The following is an 18,555-nucleotide window of genomic DNA, read 5'->3' on the forward strand; positions in this document are numbered from 1 at the left end:
GGTAGGTATGGTCGTATGTGCTGATAGTTCGAATTGTTTAACGCTATATTCCTAGGTTTCCAGGAGGGAGATAGGTATAAGAGAACTCTCGTCTGTCGACACTCGGATCTATCCAAGCGCACCTGATCCATCATCTCTTTTCAATGAAGGATCTAACAAATTGAAAGCTGCAACATTATTGTGATATGCCCGCCCTGGCCTTTTGTTGCATCTTGCGAAGCTCCATTGCTACGAAGACCACGAGCGCAACACCGATGGCCAGACCAATAACGAGAAGCATGATATCGACGGGTACCGGGTTACCGTTAAAGGTCTGGTGAAAGAGGACGTCGAGGCCCGACTGCGAAAAGTTTAGGAGGCCAGATAGACAAATAATAAGACCATACACAGTTCCAAAGGTTCGGAAACCAAATACCTTGGCACTGTAATCCGACACGGCAGTGTAGTAGAACGGACGATACAGAACAAAGAGGATAATTCCTGCGTAGGCCGCCCATTCGTAAGGCAACACACCCAGAATACCGATGAGCGTACCACATGCTACCAAGGCTGACAGCACGAGGACAGTACTGACATGGTCGAGAGCTGTTCCGATAAAGGGGATCGCAAAGATACCACCCGCCGGGAGGGCAACGTCAAAGAATGTGTTTATCCTCACAGCGCGCTCGCGATCGCCAAAGATGGCCTCGTACTGTGGTCGGATAGTAGCAACAAAGAAGTTGATACGCGTCATCTGCACGACGGTGAAGAGGCAGATAAGTATGAACCAAGGAGATCGGATCTGATCGAGGACAGTACAGTCGTGGAGAACGCCCCAGACACCCGATGCAACATGCTTCCGTTCCTTGGCCTCGACTTGGTCATCACCCTTAGATGATCCCAGAAGGTTCTCAATGTCGTGGACCACGGCTTCTCGTCGTTCTCTTTCTTCACGGCGCTCGTCGCGGAGCAGAGCCGTGTGCTCGTCAATCTCTTGCTGAGTGCTCGTAGTCGAGCGAACGACAATGTTATCGTCGGCATCGGCAGCTTGGTCGACAAGTTCTCCAACCGTCTTATAAGATTGTCCCGGCATGATCAGAATCTGACTGATGAAGATTACAATTGGGACTGCCAAGTAGACAAGAAAGAAGCGATGCAGAGTGAAGGCTCCATCGGTGGCATTGTATATAAGACGGTAGACGAGAAACAATGCGCTTGAAGAGTCGAAGGCACCGGTCAAAAGCGCCAGGATGAGTCCCGAGTGTCGTGGGAAGGCATTGGAAAGCTGGAAGGATGAAATATAGGTGAAAGGACCTCCGAGAGCCAGGAACAGATACCCCGGTAGCAGACCATCAAATGGCAAAGACCGAGCATATGCCATAAGTAAAGTGCCTATGGTTAGAAAGAGGCATCCTAACAAGCCACAAACACGAGGGCCGTAATTGTCGAGGATTGCGCCTACGGGCAGAGCTGCAACATTGGTGCCAACAGCAGCCACTGTGAACATCAAGTTCAGCCTGATTTCAACGCATGTATCGTGCGGGTCATCAGAAATGGCGCTGGCATGACCTGTCGGGCTCTGATATTTGGTGGCTTCACAGATATCAGAGTATGCGCCTTCGAGCTTGAGAACAGGCTTGATAGCGGCATAACCAAAGACTGAAAACAGCATTAGCCAGACGTTGAGAATGGATGGATGACAAGATACTGACCTATGCCTGCAGCAAATAGACAATGTACAACGGCAGCACCAATCTGGACTGTTCTTACACGTTAGCACTCCCTCTATCTTTCCCATCCCTGATAAGCGGCAACTTACGCATTCTCTTCCACTGAGGAACCTCGAAAGCCCCGACAGTCTCTGCATGCTGCTCGTCAGGTCTAAGAGATGCGGTTTCAAAGTCCTGCGGCACGGGATTAAACGTCAACCGCCGAACCCTCAGACTCGCATCACTGCCTCTCCTCTCAGTAGAAACACCATAATGACCGGGCGGAGCCGTCAACGTCTCGATGCTTTGAACCCGGTTCAGCGACATTTTGTCGATGTCGATTTTCAAGGTCAAAAATCGCAGGAACCGCGAGTTATCAGAAGGGAACCTAATAGCTCTATCAGGTCTGAGCCTAATAAGAAAAAGGCCTTGGTTGGGTATTTAAACATGCTCCGGGTAAAACATTGTGTGGAGTCGATGACGATGAGGGATGGGATCATGATGCGCCACTAGACGGCAAGCCGCAGTAACGCTTCTTTAGCGGCAGAATCGACTTACAGGCAGGCACTTATCTTTTATCATTGCCTGAATATTTCCAGCGTGACTGGTTTTGTCACTTAACAGATACGACGCTGAGCTGCAGCCAAGCTTCGAGTATCCAATATCGGTTGAGCCTCCCCTCTCCTGCTATTGCCGTCTGCCTCTTTTCCATCGTACATAGGTACCCCGCATATGTGATTTCTTCATCTCATTGTTTCATTTACTAATGTCTGAGCGACATCAATTCGCCAATCCAAATCATCAAATGCCAGACCTGTCAGCCGGTATTACCACCCTCCTTCATCTGAGATGACGCTGGAGCGGCACACAAGAAGCAGCTAGACGTGGGAATTGGTTCCGGCTAAGGGTCACATGCAGCATCGATGCTGCGAGATGCTCAACTCTGGTTGGCAGTCCGGGTTTAGCTACATTGGTGCATCCCTACGTTACAGCGCAGAAGTACTCTGTACAGTAGCTTAAAACAACTTGAACCTTCAAGGTACTAACCTTGGTACCTGAGGAGGTACCTCCCGGCTGTGGCGTCTGGGGGAGGCGAAAGTCTAAAGTTACTTGTGCAATTCAACGACAGCCTCGGATATTAAACAAGACTATACATCACATAAGACAATCAACGTAGAGGTATATGAATAACCAAAAGTTAAAAAGACACTATACACTATCCAATTCAAAAGACATTACATAGACAAGCTAAGCTCTAAGAGGGGCGTCTTATTCCAGGACCCAACGGTGTCGACCACCTGATGTTGTTGATGCTCCGAGAGATTCTCCCATCGCCCTCTCATCGGGGTAAAAAACGCCGTACGGGCTCCTCCCAATGCAAAAGAATTCGCAATCGCTGGCTGCATACGTCCGTTCCGTCACCATACAATGATTCAAGGCATAGTCGATTCGTGACAAGTCCAAAACGCAGTATATGGAGTACGTGCTGACATAAGAAATTTAATGCAAAAATTGCCGGTAAAACATCCGGAGAACAAGATTATCACCAAGACCGGCCATCGAATTGACCTTCAGTCCTATTGGTTATCCATCCAAGATATTTTAGCCAGCCGAAGAGGGGGAGGAGCCCCGAGCGCACCAGCAATTGAACACTTTGTTGATAGACTCAACTGATGTTCCACTACTCGCAATCGTCCGTGGCCTGCGGCCGAAAGGTCCTGAGCTCTGCCGCCCAGAATATTGACAAAGAAGTTCCAAAACGCACATCTTACTCGACAAGTAAAGTTACTTTGGTTCTTAAAAGTATCGGATAACGGCCTTGCCACCCTTGGGGATAGTGGTCTATGAATAAGTTAGCATCGAGTTCATTTGGTGTTAACAATGTGACTTACGGTGCAGCCGGATCCGCCGGCGCTCCACTTGCCGTTGACGTAGGAGCACTTGGAGTTGACGTCTCCCTTGATCTCAATGTTGAAGTCAAGCTCGGCGGTGCTGGTGGGCAGGTTCTGGAAGATGGAGATGTAGGTGTTGCCATCGGCAGCTTGGCCAACACCGAGGACAACAGGGGACCAGTTACCGGCATCCTTGCCCTTGGGGCTATCCCAAACACAGGCGTCCTCAATGCTGTAGCCCTTCTTGTTGACGTAGTATTGAGCAGAGGTGCCGGAGCCGTTCCAGACGTAGTACTTGTCCTGGGCAGGGTTGCAAATGTTGACAGAGCTACCAGCGCTGGCGAGAGCGGGGATGACCATGTTCTCAGTTCCGGGGTAATCGGTTCGGCAAGTGACAACATCCTCGTCCAGGTCGTTCTGGATGGAGACACCACCGACACCAGCATCGCAAAGAGTGTCGTACTCATCTCGGGTCAACTCAAGCTTGCCGTCCTCGTTACAGTAAAGTCCACCGACGGACTCCTTGTCAGCACCCTGGGCAGAGGGCCATTGAGTCTTCTGGTAGCCAGCAGGGCAGGCATAGGAGCACATAGCTCCAGGGGTGCAGCCATCACCCTTGATGGCGGTAGCAATCTTGAAGATGCTCTTGGAGGAGAGGCTGAAGTCAGGAACGTATTGGATACCGGACCAGCCACCGAGCTCGAGCCAGTCAAGAGCAACGGCACCGTACTCAGAGGGGAAGGTGTCGCAGCTAATGGTGCCGCTCTCGAACTTCTTGTCAACACCGGAACCAGTGCCAGTGAAGCCAGAGCTGGAGCCACCAGTCTTGGGCTTAGAAGCCTTGGGCTTGGAGGCAGCAGGCTTGGTGGCAGCAGGGGCCGAGTAGACAGGCTTGGGGATATCGGCAGAGGCCTCAGCGGAAGCCTCGGTGGAAGCCTCGGTCGGGGACTCGTAGAACTGAGCGCCGACCTCCTGCTTCTGCTCGGAAGCCTTGACGGCCTGGGCAGCAGGGGTTTGAGGAGCAGCAGGGGCGTCGTAGGTAGGGTTAGACTCGCCAACGATAACAAGGCTTCCTCCGTCAAGACCGGCCTTGGCAGCGTCGAGGTCGATCTCCTTTCCGGCAAGCTCGTAGACGGTTTCGGTGGCACCAACGACGACCTCGGTGACAACGTCAGGGCTGCGCTTCTCGATCTTGGAGCCAGCATGGCGGCGGTTGTGCATGTGCTGGTGCTGGTGGTGCTGGGCGGTAGCGCCGGCGGCAAGCGTGGCCGCAAGAGTGTAAGTGATAAGGTTCTTCATTGTAACGGTATGTATCGTGGTCCAACTATAAAATCTAAAGTCATGGTTAGCTTTCTGTGTTCAACGGTTGCCATAGTAAGTCTAATATATGATCCGGTTCCCATCACCAGGTGGGCCAAATGGCTAGGGTACGGCATAGGTTAATAGAGCGGTCAGAAAGACGTGGGTGTCGCAAGCGTATAACTGCTGCCGTCCTGTGGTCGGTCAAGTCGCGGTTCGATGATTCCCATGCTTTTGAGATTGTATCTCGCCTCCATCTCCCATCTGACCAGGTAGATCAAAGTTCATAGCTGATTGTCGTCCGTCAAATTGATCCTCCTCTTGTTTTTTTGCGTTTGTAGTTTCGAATATCGTTATGTTGTCCGTTTTGTCATCACATTGCGACTCTATCTTCCTTCCTCGTTCGTGTCCTCATGGTATTTCTCCCCTCCTCAATGGAGGACAATTCCTTTGGGGAACTCGACGGTCCCTCATCATGCAAGATTCAGCAACTAACCTTTTCTTGAAGAATGGCTTAAAGCAAGATCAAATCCGCCGAATGAAGTGAGTGACTGCTGTAAAAGCGAACGTGGTAAGGCAAAAGGCCAAAGAAAAAACAAAAACAGATGGATAAATGAGTGTGGAAGAGAGTGAGTAAAGATGAAACTCTCAGTTGGTAAGTAAAGAGCGCACGACGAGAGCAAAAGGAACAAAGCGCCTGGGGTCGACGGAGACGAAAGGGGATAAGAATGAGAAGAGGCCCAGAGTCTTGACGGGGGACCAGGGACTGGGGGAGAAGGGGAGGCCTGGAGGGGGGAGACTAACAAGGTCAGGAGCAGGGGGTGATTAAGTCCAAGAGAAACTAAGGCAGGGACCCAGGGGAGATTAACTAACATCCATCCACCATGGATCCGAAAAAGCAGCTCAGATCAGGTCAGTCAGGTCATGAATGCGGTATCATGAAGTGAGACATGATACCAAGGGAAAATGCCAGAAGCAGTTACTTGCTCCTCAAGCGGTCTAGTATCAGTTCCAGCGTCAGTACGGGTATGTACGGATACGCTGCATCATGGTTTCCTTGGCTCAGTCAAGGGAGTGTCTATTTGGAGACTTTTCCAGACCGTCAAGGGGTGACCGTCTACCAAGTCCAGGGGAGGTCGGGAGATTTCCAGGAGAAGGAAGTTCTAAATCTAAACCCAAGAGACTAGACGACGACCTCGACTTCCTAGGACCAACGACAGTCCAGGGGTACCTGACAAGATTAATGCGAGGCTACAGTTAGGGAAATTCATGCCACGCCTCCTATTGGTACTAGTGTCCGCTAAATTTACGACTGCCCAGTACGGGGAGATTACATGTCCAGTACGCTTTGTGATTGGATAGCTGTAATTATCACAGGTCGTGGTTGGCCAGCGTCGACCTAAGAAACCCCTTGTTTTGTTTTGTTTTGCCCTGTCGGGTGTTCCTCCCCCGTCAGTTCGTTCATTCAATTGCTGCTGGACAATCCTTCCATCTCAATTTCAGCAAGCAGGCGCAGTAAGCACACCTGCCAAAACGAGTCACATTTTCTCCATGCCAACAACAGGCAGATCAGGACAGGACAAAGGGAAGGAAGGAAGGAAGGAAGGGTCAATGCTTTCATTCATCTGATTCTTTGTCGCTCTTACCCGAAAGGTTGTGTCGAAGCAAAGTACCTACTGATGTACCAGCAATTCCATAGATCGGCAGGTCCATGACCCCCTATCACCTCTACAAGTGCCAGACTCCTGATATCAATTGAGACAATATTAACCAAGGTCTCTCTTTTGGTTCCTTGGCCCGCCGCTGGTTGCATGCACCTTACGTACCACGCATGGCTGAGCGCACATTGAAGACTTTGTTTGTTTGTATGTGAATATGAATGCATTGTCATTTGGATCAGCTCATTTGCCCACCGTTGCTGTCGTCGTCATGGCATAAATTGCGATGAGCAGATAGCTCTCCGTCTTAACTATTCTGGACACTTGAATCAACTAATCATGCAGTTCAGCTGCTAACTTTGGCTCTGGCTCCTTGCAATAATTAGAGGAAGCAATGCTTGCGACAACGACGACGACGACGACGACGACGACGCAATCTATACCGCTACTCCCTCGTTTCTTTCGCAACATCCGGTCCTTGTTTAAACAAATACAGTACATACAATTACTATGCTGAGTACGGTACGGCACTTCGTACAGTAGCGGGTCCTATACGTACCCGAGCTGGAGCACAAACCCCCCTTTCCACAGTCTGGCCGCGACTCGCCCAGGATTACCAAGATGGCCGGCCTGTCTTGGTACTCGAGTGGCTTATGCTCATTAGTCTTTCATGTGTGCGTCCTAGACTATCGATCGAGCATGAATCAAATCTGATCTTCGGTTGCTATGGGTGGGATCATTCACAATCGACAGATTTATGAGAAGAGTAAACATGTCTTTGCTAGCGAAGCTCATTTCGGCACAAGTTTGCAAGAGTTAATTAATAGCAGATTTCACAGGGAAGAGAATCCCAAGAAGCGCTGGTCCCTGGATAATATTCCAGGTTCCATCAAATTATCCAGGGGAGACCAAAAGGCTGCATTTGCTTTCGGTTAACTTGCGCTACCGGCGATACAGTTGTGCTACATACTATTACATGGCTGCGGTCAGTTCTGTTGTGAATCTACAAACACTTTTGGTTGGCCGTTAACCATGTTAGAGTAGAGGCGGGAAAGTGAATCCAATCACAGCAACGAATTGTTTCAACAAACTTAGGTACTGTATCTCGACGAATAGCCGCCAACAACGAGCACGATCTCCTTTGGTGCGATCTGCCTCTGATTGCCGTTGTCAATAACCTCTCCCGCCGATATAATTGGTCAACGTTTAATGAGGCTTATTGATAAACTGAGGCATCAGTGATCCTGATTCTTAGTCTCATGACGCTTACTCGCCTGTTAACAATCAACCGCATTCTCGGCTCTTGAATTAAAGCGCCCAGACAAAGACAAAGACAAAGACAAAGCAACAGAGACAGGTTAAGTCGGCATTGCCGGTTCTTGACCATGATCTCTTACTCCATCCGTGTTATATCTGGTATTCGCCAAGCCAGAACTATAGGAAACGGAAATGTCAAACTGTTGGCATCCAATCATTTACCGTCGGCAACACTGCCCAAACTGCTCTTAATCGGTTCATTTTTGTCTCTCCTGACTCTTCAAGCATTGAGAGACCAAGAAGAACGTTCTCACCCCTGCCTTGTGTTAACATGTCTTTGATGCCCCTTTTGACAACCGCCCCAAACCTCGGAAAAGCTTTCCAGTATGCGGCTAGACAGGCAGGCATGATTAATTGTTTGTTTGTTCAATTGACAAGCACAATGAGTTGTTGGTTTGGGCATGTCCTTGTTCTGCCTCTCCACTTTTCGTCGTCTCCCTTACATTTATCCATACGTACTACGATCCTCGGATGGATATTTGAGATTCGGCAGCACACGTCAGCATCTAATTTTATAATCTCTTGGAAAGATTGCTTGCGATTGACCGCCGCCGCGTTGTTTCAATCTGTTGCAGTGTATGGGTACGTGCAGTACGGGCACTCTAGTAGGTAGGTCTCGTGCCGCGTGGGTTGACGATGTGAGGCTTTTCGAACCGTCTCTCGATAGGTTGTTTTAGTGGCGGTTGACAAGTGAATTCATAATCTAGACCATTCAAAGCACGTTTGACACATGCTTCAGGGTTTGCATGTACCGTTCTGTACCAGCCGATGTCTAGACGGCCTTACTACGAGACATTGTAATGTTCCAATGTCGGATGATAGTCGAGATCCAAGTCCAATCGTCTCATATAGTTATGCACGTACTTAGTATGCTGATTTTACTAAAGATATCGTACAGTCTTGACTCTGATCGCACGCCGAAGCAAGACATGATGATATGATTTATGCTTCTTCTCTTCTAATCATCAACCCTATGTTTGGTCTAGACAAGCGATTACATACGTCTTGGGGTAGTTACACTTTAACATGGGATAGACAAGATCTTAAAAGTATAGCTTTAGTAAACTTACAGCCTGAATTGATATGCTTCTCTGGATCTGCTTCCTGTCTCGAGGTTGGCATGTCTCGGTTTCGGAGCACTCTCTATCTTGCTACGTGCAATGAACAACACCGCATCGTAACCCTGATTCGATACTAACAAAGACTGTCTTCCATATTTCAAGATCGTTCTGAGTAATTGTATAAATTCAATTCAATTTAGCTATAAATCCTTCCAGAGCTGCATTACATATCACTGCTCACACCAACGACTTCTATATACCCTATACACATGCATCGCAACATCGACACATATATTGACACTCATCGAAAACTACTCAATCTCTCATATCAATAGCAATATGGACGCAAGGATGGCTCACAAAACTCTTTTACTCTTTGAATCCTCAATGGCAGAATGATGCCAGTTTACAAACGTCGGGATCTGTCCGCAATGTTCGCTCACCAGCAGTAATGAATCGAGGTATGAGACACCGTCAACAAATAACCTCAGTCGACTGACAGAGTAAATACATCCCTCAGACAACAAGTCAGATGATGACTCAGTCACAAGAATGTTGACACGAATCAGATCGATTACCATTGTAAGTCAGTACCATAAGGCTAACAAGTGGCTGTCAAGATGGTGTATCCCAACTAAGACAACTTGCAACATCTGGCGACCAGGACAACGGCCCTGCATAAAGAAGAAATGGAGAAGGGGAAGAATTTCAGGAACTCTAGGTGCTCCTCACGACGGGAGTGGTACTAGCAATAGTCGTTATAAATGCCACAGTATGCGGCCCGCAGTGACTCAGATTCGTACTTGATGGAATGAACATTTAAAGCCGGCCAGACCTGCGTTCCACCAGCACTGCGAGACGATACATTGGCAGATACTATTTCACAGGAGTATACAGACCATATTTCGAGTCATAAACTGACTCGACACGTTCGGCATGAGTTATAATAGGTCAGATTATGGCCGTCATAACATCATGGCCTTAGACTACGAGGGCAAAGATCACGGATCAAGATTGAGACATGTTGACAAACACCGACCAAGAACAAAGTGATTCGGCTATCAATACTAGAATGATGGAAATGAATCATCGGACCAGTCACGCTAGTTGTTGTAGATCATGCATCTGCTCGGTGGATTATTCGGGTCATTGAGAGACTGCTGGTGCAACGGTACCAAAGATGCTGCAATGGCATGCAATATCAAGCCATGGCACTTTGGTGAAACAGGGCTGGCTGATTGGATATCACAGAGAAAGAAGTTCATATAGGACTGCTGCGATTTGTTGTCCATGGTCAAGCTGTGAATATGTTGATTTGTTACCCTACAGCTATCACCAGCAACGCCACAGTTATCCAAGAAACCTTGTCAGCTGAAGTGAAGTGGGCACTATCCAATCGACCACAATACAATAACCATCTTACTTGGCTTACGGACACTGTGCTTGGTGCAACTGCAGTTTGAGTACGTATTATACGGAACCACGAGAAGCCTCGGAGGACATGATGATCCAAGCATATTGAAACTTAGATCAAGGTGGAATAGATTAGGTAGATCAGTGTGTGCCGAGACCAAAATGCCGGGTCAGTTTGTTGAAACCCGAACACAGATGAAGTCAGTCAACTAACAGCCAGTATAGCAGATCAAATGTCAGGGCATGACATAACTCGATAAGCGCGGGACAAGACAAACAAGTAAACCAACGAACGGAGCTCGATATCCAAACTGCGAATTGTGGGAGACGAGACGAAGAGGAAGCTCCGGGAGCTTTGACAAGCGCCGGGCGAACCCAATTGTTTCCGGTGAACCGAACCTACCTAAGCCCAGTGTCTCACAGCCACAGCAACATGTGGGCGGGATGATTGTGATCACTGTGACGTTGACGGTGAAAACAGCCGCTAGAGCCTGGAGAATTGGGAATATACTGGCAAGATCAGCGCATAATCTGTAGCCTTCCGAGGCACGTTGATGGCGGATGGTTCGCCAGATGGTCATATTAGACTTGGTAACTGACTTATTGTTTAATATGAGATAGTCTACCAGGATACGTTTATGAGGATATTAGGATAGGGGGTAGAACTGACTGTTGATAAGGGATCTGTCGCATCGAACTTACAGTAGAACAATCACCCTGTACAAGAGTGGCGTACACTGTGGCGCATCTCGATTTAACAGGACCATCGAAACTTCCAAGTTTTGATTCATCATCATCAACCTCTCGAACACGAGATGTGAAGGTCGTCTGGGGGAACACAAAAAAGGTAATTATCTGTGACGACGGAAGTGGCGGAGCAGGGGGCTGGGCCTACGAGCTGTTAGGATCAGCCACACCATTATCAAATCATGAACCAGCGAGTGACAGCAACTCCTAGTCTCTCACACACCTGAGCCAAGCATCACAGGGGGTGCCATAATCGACTTGACGGGCCAGGTTCATGGATCTGAGGCCCATTTTCTGATGGTCGAATGCACCGCCACCTTTTGGCTCACCTGAGGGAAGTTAAACAAGGATTGGTTCAGCTTTATTGCCCCCAGCCCTGAACAGATCTTCCAGGATATATGCCTATGGTTCAAATGTACAAAGTAATAGGGTACAGATTTGGATGAACCTTCAGCTGGGGCGTATCAATAAGCGGCACTGTTGTAATTGTTCGTCTAGTTCCACTGGTGTCGATTGTTTGGAAGTCCGAGAAGGCTGTTGCGTATGGAGCTAACTATGATCAATGTTAGCAGTATTCTGGGCTCATGTCGCCTTCCTAAAGGACAATCGAATGCTATAACCTCCGGCATGGATAGACTGGGTGGGTGATGGGCAAGCCTTTATCATCGCTGTTGGTAATGCCGGTTACCTGTTTTCTCAACCTTTTTCGTTTGTTGCCATTCAACTTCGCTCGATCCGCCTCTCAATCTGCGATATAGCAGTGACATGCCGCCTCGGCCGCGGAACCTGTTTACAGTACCTGGTCGATTTGCAGGACCCTAAGGCAGGTAGTCAGTGGGTCATCAAAGACTAGATATGTACTCTTCAATAAAGTACCGGCATGCCCCATGTCGACCTGAGAGGGAGGCTAGAGAGAACGGTGGCAGAAGCACTTGTCGTCATTTCCGCCCCGACGGGAGGAGGGTCTTCAACTGATTGAGCTTCTTCCCGTTTCCCGTCCATCCTTACGGAGACATGTTGAATATGATCCCCAGACTGCCCTATGAGAGATTGGTATCTCGCCACCCAGCTTCTACAAAGCCAGGCTGACTGTGCGGAGAGCTTGCCAATAAAACCACCGTCAATGATTGCCCCTTAGGATCACGATTGCAGACGCACCGCAAAACAACCTCTCAATGGACCAAAGATGGAGCCCCCTTGGCTGACTGGCTGACCATTTCGATGTTTCCCCCCAGACCAGACTGCAGGGAATAGCGGTACCTGACGTCAAAGTACCGTGAAACAAAAATCAGTCATTTTCAGTTAGACCTTTCCCCATCACGTTTCTAGCCCGTCGCTTCATACCAGAAACGTAATCGCATCTCCCACTTCTGGCCGCTTTTGCCCTCGTCGACTCTTTCTTTGGGCTGTGAACTATGCGTCGTTTCCTCCTCCGTTCCCAACCAGGCACGCGCTGCAACTGTTCTTTGATCCCACTGGCTGGCGCGTCTTTGGCGTACTTTGTTGGGTTCCCTAAATGAAATATCGTACTGCTGTAGAGTAGTAGTAGAAGATATTTGGTCCATCGTTCTCTTTATCCGTGTATAGTACTTGCTGTTGAAAGAACCTAGGTCAGCTATAGTTGTATGTTTCAGAGTTCAGTCTGCGTCCATGCAAACTAAACCTACCCTGTGTACTACCCACCGTAGCTGGCAACTCTTGTTCCTGGAACTTGGTGTTGGAATATCATCGTCCCTCTCATTCGGACCCGAGAACTTCTGGATGAGAATAATTAAGAGGTACGTACCTGCTCAAAGTCGATAGTAAGTGACAGGGTGGTACCTGCCGACCAGGTTTCTGGCACGATCCCACCTGAGAGACAGTGGAGGACAGGCCTTTTTGGAAGGAACCAGCCCGGCAGCTGTCAACAATCCACTGACACACGCCCACTCACACGTCCACTGCTCTTTCCCTTTTACGTACCCCACTCGCTCAACCCGTCTGCGCATTAAACCAATCAACCACCGCCATCACCCACTTGCCCACTTTCAGAGGCCCTCACTATTGCCTGTCTTCGCCTCGCATCTCTCATCGGCCGCCTTGTTCACTTCCATACCTCCCAGCAGTACGTCTACCTACCTCTCTCTACCTTGCACCAACTTCTCCGGTGCTACATCGTCATTACCATCAACTATCCTCACGGTGTAGTTGACATTTGTTCTTGAAACTAACTTAAACTGTTCTTTCTGCACGCTACAGAAGGTTCGTCGAGCCTCAATTCTGTTCTTGCATTCCTCGCCTAAGCCACCCACTGCCCACTGCGTAAATCCGCACAGCCCACTCAGTAACTGGCTTGACTTCCTCACTCGCCTTTTCAACCTGGGGGAAAAAATATCAGCTCTCGCCACGTTCTCCAGCCACACATTAATCTATCACGCCCCGATATGTGCCTTTGGCCCAAGGCTATTGCGACATCGAATTCTCGAAATTGATCGCATGTTGGAACCGGTTCACTTTTGATTTTTTCCCAATTACCTGGCTTATAGTTGCCTCTATGGCATCAGACGCCTCCGCCTTCACCGCGATCGACCCCCCGCCCTCAACGCGCACAGAGGTGACCCCTCCTGCTATCATCCCTTCAGAAGACGCTGCTATCAGGCTACTCAAGCGGCCTCGTTCGCCGTCTCCTTCATCGCCGCGCTCTCTCGCCGCGCAGTCACAGGGTCTCTTGAGCCTCGGATCACCTGCCAAGTCCGCCCGCCTGGCTCTCGCGTCCAGCCTTTCCCCGACGCCTTTGACCGCGGCGGCTGCCCTTGAAGACGAGCGCCGACGACGCGAAGCCGACGAAAACGACGACGGGACACGAGGCCCAGCGCCCACAAGCGATAATCCTGGTCACAGAGTCCTGACATCCCTCATGTCTGGAGGTGTCCAGGCTATGAGCCGTCCTGCTGACGCGCCCCAGCTAGCACCGACTGCAGCCATGGACCCATCACCAAAGGCACAGAATCCTGTGTCGCTGGCGCAAACCGCGACAAGTCAAGTTGAAGAACATGGCGCGACGAGCCCGCAAAGCACTAACAGCCTGGTCGGTGTACCCGTCACAGAAAGTCCAACTCCGATGGAAGTGGATGCACCCAAAGTTGATTCGCACCAACAGCAGCATCAACAATCATCGCAACAAGTAGTCGGGCAGGAAGAGAGACACCAACCTGGATCGCTGTCGTATCCTGGCTCTCTCCAGGCCACCGGTAACTTGACGGAAACTCCGACTAGAGGCATGAGCTTCCCTATGCCCACACCAGGCCAGACATCCCCTACTTCGTCGGGCTCCAAGAAGCACAAATGTCCCTACTGCAACACGGAGTTCACGCGCCATCACAATCTCAAAAGCCATTTGTTGACCCACAGTCAAGAGAAACCTTACGTGTGCACCGACTGTCAAATGCGCTTCCGCCGTCTTCATGACTTGAAGCGACATGGCAAATTGCACACTGGCGAAAAGCCTCACGTATGCCCCAAGTGTGATCGAAAATTCGCTCGTGGCGATGCGCTTGCTCGTCACTCCAAGGGTGCTGGTGGCTGTGCAGGACGGCGATCTAGCATGGGCAGTTTCGTTGACGACAATGATCTAGAGAACAGTATTGCTGAAGCGGACGACACAGCTATGTCTGGACTTGCATACGACAATCCCGAGGAAGAAGAGCTGAGACGTCAGAGCTTACCAAGCATCACGGCTCAGCATGTTGCTGGAGCACAAGCTGATGGCTACGGCGCGCATGCCCGGACTTATCCTCCTCCAGGTCCACGACCTGGAACCGGGGGCCTTTACCCCCCTAATGTTAACCAAAACCAGGCGAACTCAAACTCAGCCCAACCCGTGGCTAACAACATCGCTGGCCACAGCGCTAACGCTGGGATTTCGTCAGTTGCGGCGGCAAATGCCAATATGTACTCCCAAACTGGCATAACGGAAAGCCCTAAACCATTGAGTCCTGGAGTTCAGGGACACGAAGCCAATAATTTGGCGCGTCAACGTTCGCCCAGCTTGACGCAACAGCTGCAACAAGCACAGTTTGGACGACGGGCCTCGGATCTGCAATCACCGCATAACTCACAGTCGCGACCTAAACTTCCTGGTCTCTCGCACCCCGAGTTTGCGGCGCCAGGTTCGGCCGGGTTTTCTCACACGCGGAGTGGGAGCGGCGCACAGTCTACCAACGACAGCGGAAACATGTTTGCTCAGAGCGACCCTAGTGTGTGGGCGTATGTTCAGACGTTGGAGGAGAAGATCAAGGCGCTCACAGATAAGGTCTCGACCCTTGATCACGAGGTTGCAGACCTGAAACAGCAGATTGAAACGCGCGACGCAGCGGCAGCTGCAGTCGCCAAGGTGTGAGAGGCCAAGCGTCGCCACATCTAGTCGTTATAAAGCAAAGTATACTGAGACGACCGTGATTATTTCTTTTCTTTCTTTTTTGCCTTGGGAAGTATTTGGCATGGTGCTCAAGGAGGCGTTTGTGGGATATGGGAACCTGCTTTCTTTCTTTTCTTCATTATTGTCTGTCTCTGTGGATGGTAGGGACCTCCACATCAAAAGAAAGGGTACGGGATTACGACCGGCTTGTGGACTTTGCCTTGTTTCTTCTTCCTTGTACCATATTGTTTTTGCTTCTTGCTCAGATAGTGTGCCTCAATGGCAGCAACCGTTCCTCCATCAACATGCATGGATGGAAGGAAAGAGTTGTGCAAAGTGAAGAGCTTTGTATATAGAAAATCTATCTGGTTTAAGGTCACAAAGAATTGTACAAACCCGTCAAGGGTACTCTGCAAGCGAGTGATTGAATGATACCTTAAGCAGCTGAACGAAGGGGTACCCTAGGCTTGACGCATTCGTGTTCTGAAAAGTGAGTTTCAATTTGATTATGCCGAGGCTCAACTGGAATTTGAAGTTTCAGCGAGTAGATAGGAGTTACCAGTACTTAACGTAAGAGTGGATATACACTGTGTAAAGCCTGCCTGACAAGCGGAGCTCTTGTCCGAGCGATGGAACAGCTTCTGATTTCACGTGTCAAATCAACCTACAGAATAACGCAACTCAGGTACGACGTCATCACTGATAGCCCAGCTGGAGCTTAGCTTTTGCATAACACAACGCGAAAGCGGTCCAGGTCCACCTAAAGACAAGAACATGGCGTTTAATGCCCGTGTCATAGTGACCGATTCAAGAGTCTTCTTGTGATTTTGCGTTTATCTCGTCTCGTCATTCCTTTCTTTCTCTCTTCTTATATCAGTCTGTGACGTGGCTGTGTGTGTGTATCCAACCAGTCCTCAGTCCTCAGTCCTCCCCTAGGTACCAGCTCTGACTTCTTCCTCTTTACCCCTCCACATCGGAATATTTCTTTTTTATCTTGACGCTGTACCAGAATAAGAAAGGTAGCCGTTCTAACCATTAGACGCTGTGCACCATGTCCAACATAGAGGGCGGCATTCCCACCAGCAACGGTAAGTCCGCTTTATTATATCCAACCCTGATCGCATGGTCTGCTTGACTGTCGCTCAACGGCAGCGCGAACCTGGAACCTGGGGAGCGTCATCATCAATCAATCGCTTAACTGAAGAGTTGCTAATGAGACCTGAAAGGCGTGCACCCGTCAGAGCCAATTGAAAAGGTGACGACAATTCCTAACCCGGAAAACGACCAGTCGGCTGCGTCGGAGCAATGGCAAGAACAACCTATGACCAATGGAACCGTACGTACCAACTCCTGCATCAGTTACCTATCAAGCCATTTGAACTGACAAGACAATCACAGAATGGTCAAGAGCGACCTCAGATGCCAGACCGGGATTTTGACTCTAGCATCTCTACCAGCAACGCTGATTTTGATGATTTGATGCTGTCGACCAACGGCGCGTCCAATAATAAGCCCAATGGAGCGCCTAATGGAATCTCCAACGGTTCGGCAAAAAGCTACGCCGCTGTCGCTGCCGAAGCCGACGGCCAAGATGGCAAGAATCAAGATGCAGATGATACTGAAAAAAGTTACGCGGACGTTGTCGCAGACCGAGATGCGAAAGACAGCAGAGGCGGTGATGACTGGACCTACCCCAAGCTGCCTATCACCGCCCAGTCCCAGGATCGCAAGACAGCCAGTTGGCGCGCTGGAGGAATTCGCTTCGCGCCACTACGAGTGCCCATGAGGAGACGCTCGCAGACAGCAGCCGTCTTGTTCCATTGCATGTCCATCGCTACGTTGGTTTCGGCCTTTTGGTTGATTTGTGCCAACCCACTCGCTTGGCCTATCATTATTCCTTACCTCATCCACCTTGCTCTATCAACTGCTGGCACCAACGGAAATCTGACATACCGCTCAGAATGGGTTCGAAGTCTGAAGTTGTGGAAGCTTTTTGCAGGATATTTCCCCATGAAGTTGCACAAAACACATGATCTCCCCAGCGATAGGAAGTACATCTTTGGCTATCATCCTCATGGTATCATTTCCCATGGTGCCTTTGCCGCCTTTGGCACTAACGCCCTTGGATTCCGTGAGCTCTTTCCTGGAATCACGAACACACTGCTTACTCTGGACTCCAACTTCCGCCTCCCCTTTTACCGTGACTATATCATGCTTCTTGGTCTCCAGTCGGTCTCAAAGGAGTCGATCTGGAATCTTCTCTCCAAGGGTGGGCCTAAGAACGATGGCCAAAGCCGCGCTGTTACTATTGTTGTCGGAGGTGCCCGCGAGTCGCTCGAAGCTCAGCCTGGCAGCCTCCGTTTGATCCTGAAGAGTCGCAAGGGTTTTATCAAGATGGCGCTTCGAACTGGAGCCGACCTTGTTCCTGTTATCGGATTTGGCGAGAACGATCTTTATGACCAATTGAGCCCCAAGACGCACCCGATCGTTCACCAGATCCAGATGATCCTTCTCAAGGTCTTCAAGTTTACTCTCCCAGCTCTTCATGGCCGCGGCGTGCTGAACTATGACGTCGGACTTATGCCATACCGCCGCCCAGTCAACATCGTGATGGGACGACCTATCCGGGTTGATAGAGCTCACGGACCCCAACCAGCTCAGAATGATATCGACGAGCTCCATGAACGCTATGTTCAGGAGGTCGAGAAGCTGTGGGAGACATACAAGGATCAGTTTGCAGTAGACCGCAAGGCTGAAATGGAGTTCATCGGTTAATTTTCTTTTGTATTGGTTGGAAAAGTTCTGGACAATTTATATAGGTATGGATATCTGGACTAAGGTTGCATTCAACTCTTGATGGAACGGGTCGCCTATAGCTGAGCAGATTGGCTTCATGAGCCAGCTTTCTAACCTTATTTGTCTTTGGCCATGTGATGCGTAAGCTTGGGCTGTCAGTTAGTGTATGGCTCCAATAATAATCTTTATAATCGTTATGCATGTTGGTTTTCTCAATTATTCAAGACGGCAATATAGAAACAACATGTAGAGAGATTGCACGTGACTGCGTGATGGCATTACAAGGAG

General features: G+C 49.6%; 4 protein-coding genes across 4 annotated transcripts; 2 read left to right on the top strand and 2 right to left on the bottom strand.

Moving 5' to 3' along the window:
• Nucleotides 1-175: 175 nt before the first annotated feature.
• On the bottom strand, nt 176-2,015 carry FIESC28_11013 (uncharacterized protein; the record flags this gene model as incomplete). Its single annotated transcript, XM_031165143.1, has 3 exons — nt 176-1,638; nt 1,692-1,739; nt 1,799-2,015. The coding sequence occupies 3 exons, from the start codon at nt 2,013-2,015 to the stop codon at nt 176-178; spliced, it is 1,728 nt and encodes a 575-aa protein (XP_031010771.1).
• Nucleotides 2,016-3,485: 1,470 nt separating this feature from the next.
• FIESC28_11014 (uncharacterized protein) lies at nt 3,486-4,879 on the bottom strand (the record flags this gene model as incomplete). The annotated part of the gene is made up of 2 exons (XM_031165144.1): nt 3,486-3,530; nt 3,581-4,879. 2 exons carry the CDS (start codon nt 4,877-4,879, stop codon nt 3,486-3,488), a joined length of 1,344 nt encoding a protein of 447 aa, XP_031010772.1.
• Nucleotides 4,880-13,608: 8,729 nt separating this feature from the next.
• FIESC28_11015 (uncharacterized protein) lies at nt 13,609-15,453 on the top strand (the record flags this gene model as incomplete). Its single annotated transcript, XM_031165145.1, has 1 exon — nt 13,609-15,453. The coding sequence occupies one exon, from the start codon at nt 13,609-13,611 to the stop codon at nt 15,451-15,453; it is 1,845 nt and encodes a 614-aa protein (XP_031010773.1).
• A 1,069-nt stretch (nt 15,454-16,522) lies between these two features.
• FIESC28_11016 (uncharacterized protein) lies at nt 16,523-18,246 on the top strand (the record flags this gene model as incomplete). Its single annotated transcript, XM_031165146.1, has 3 exons — nt 16,523-16,559; nt 16,698-16,807; nt 16,870-18,246. The coding sequence occupies 3 exons, from the start codon at nt 16,523-16,525 to the stop codon at nt 18,244-18,246; spliced, it is 1,524 nt and encodes a 507-aa protein (XP_031010774.1).
• Between the last annotated feature and the right edge of the window lie 309 nt (nt 18,247-18,555).

The sequence above is a fragment of the Fusarium coffeatum genome (assembly GCF_003316985.1).
Source record: "Fusarium coffeatum strain FIESC_28 chromosome Unknown BRIP53273_contig_354, whole genome shotgun sequence".
NCBI lineage: Eukaryota > Fungi > Ascomycota > Sordariomycetes > Hypocreales > Nectriaceae > Fusarium > Fusarium coffeatum.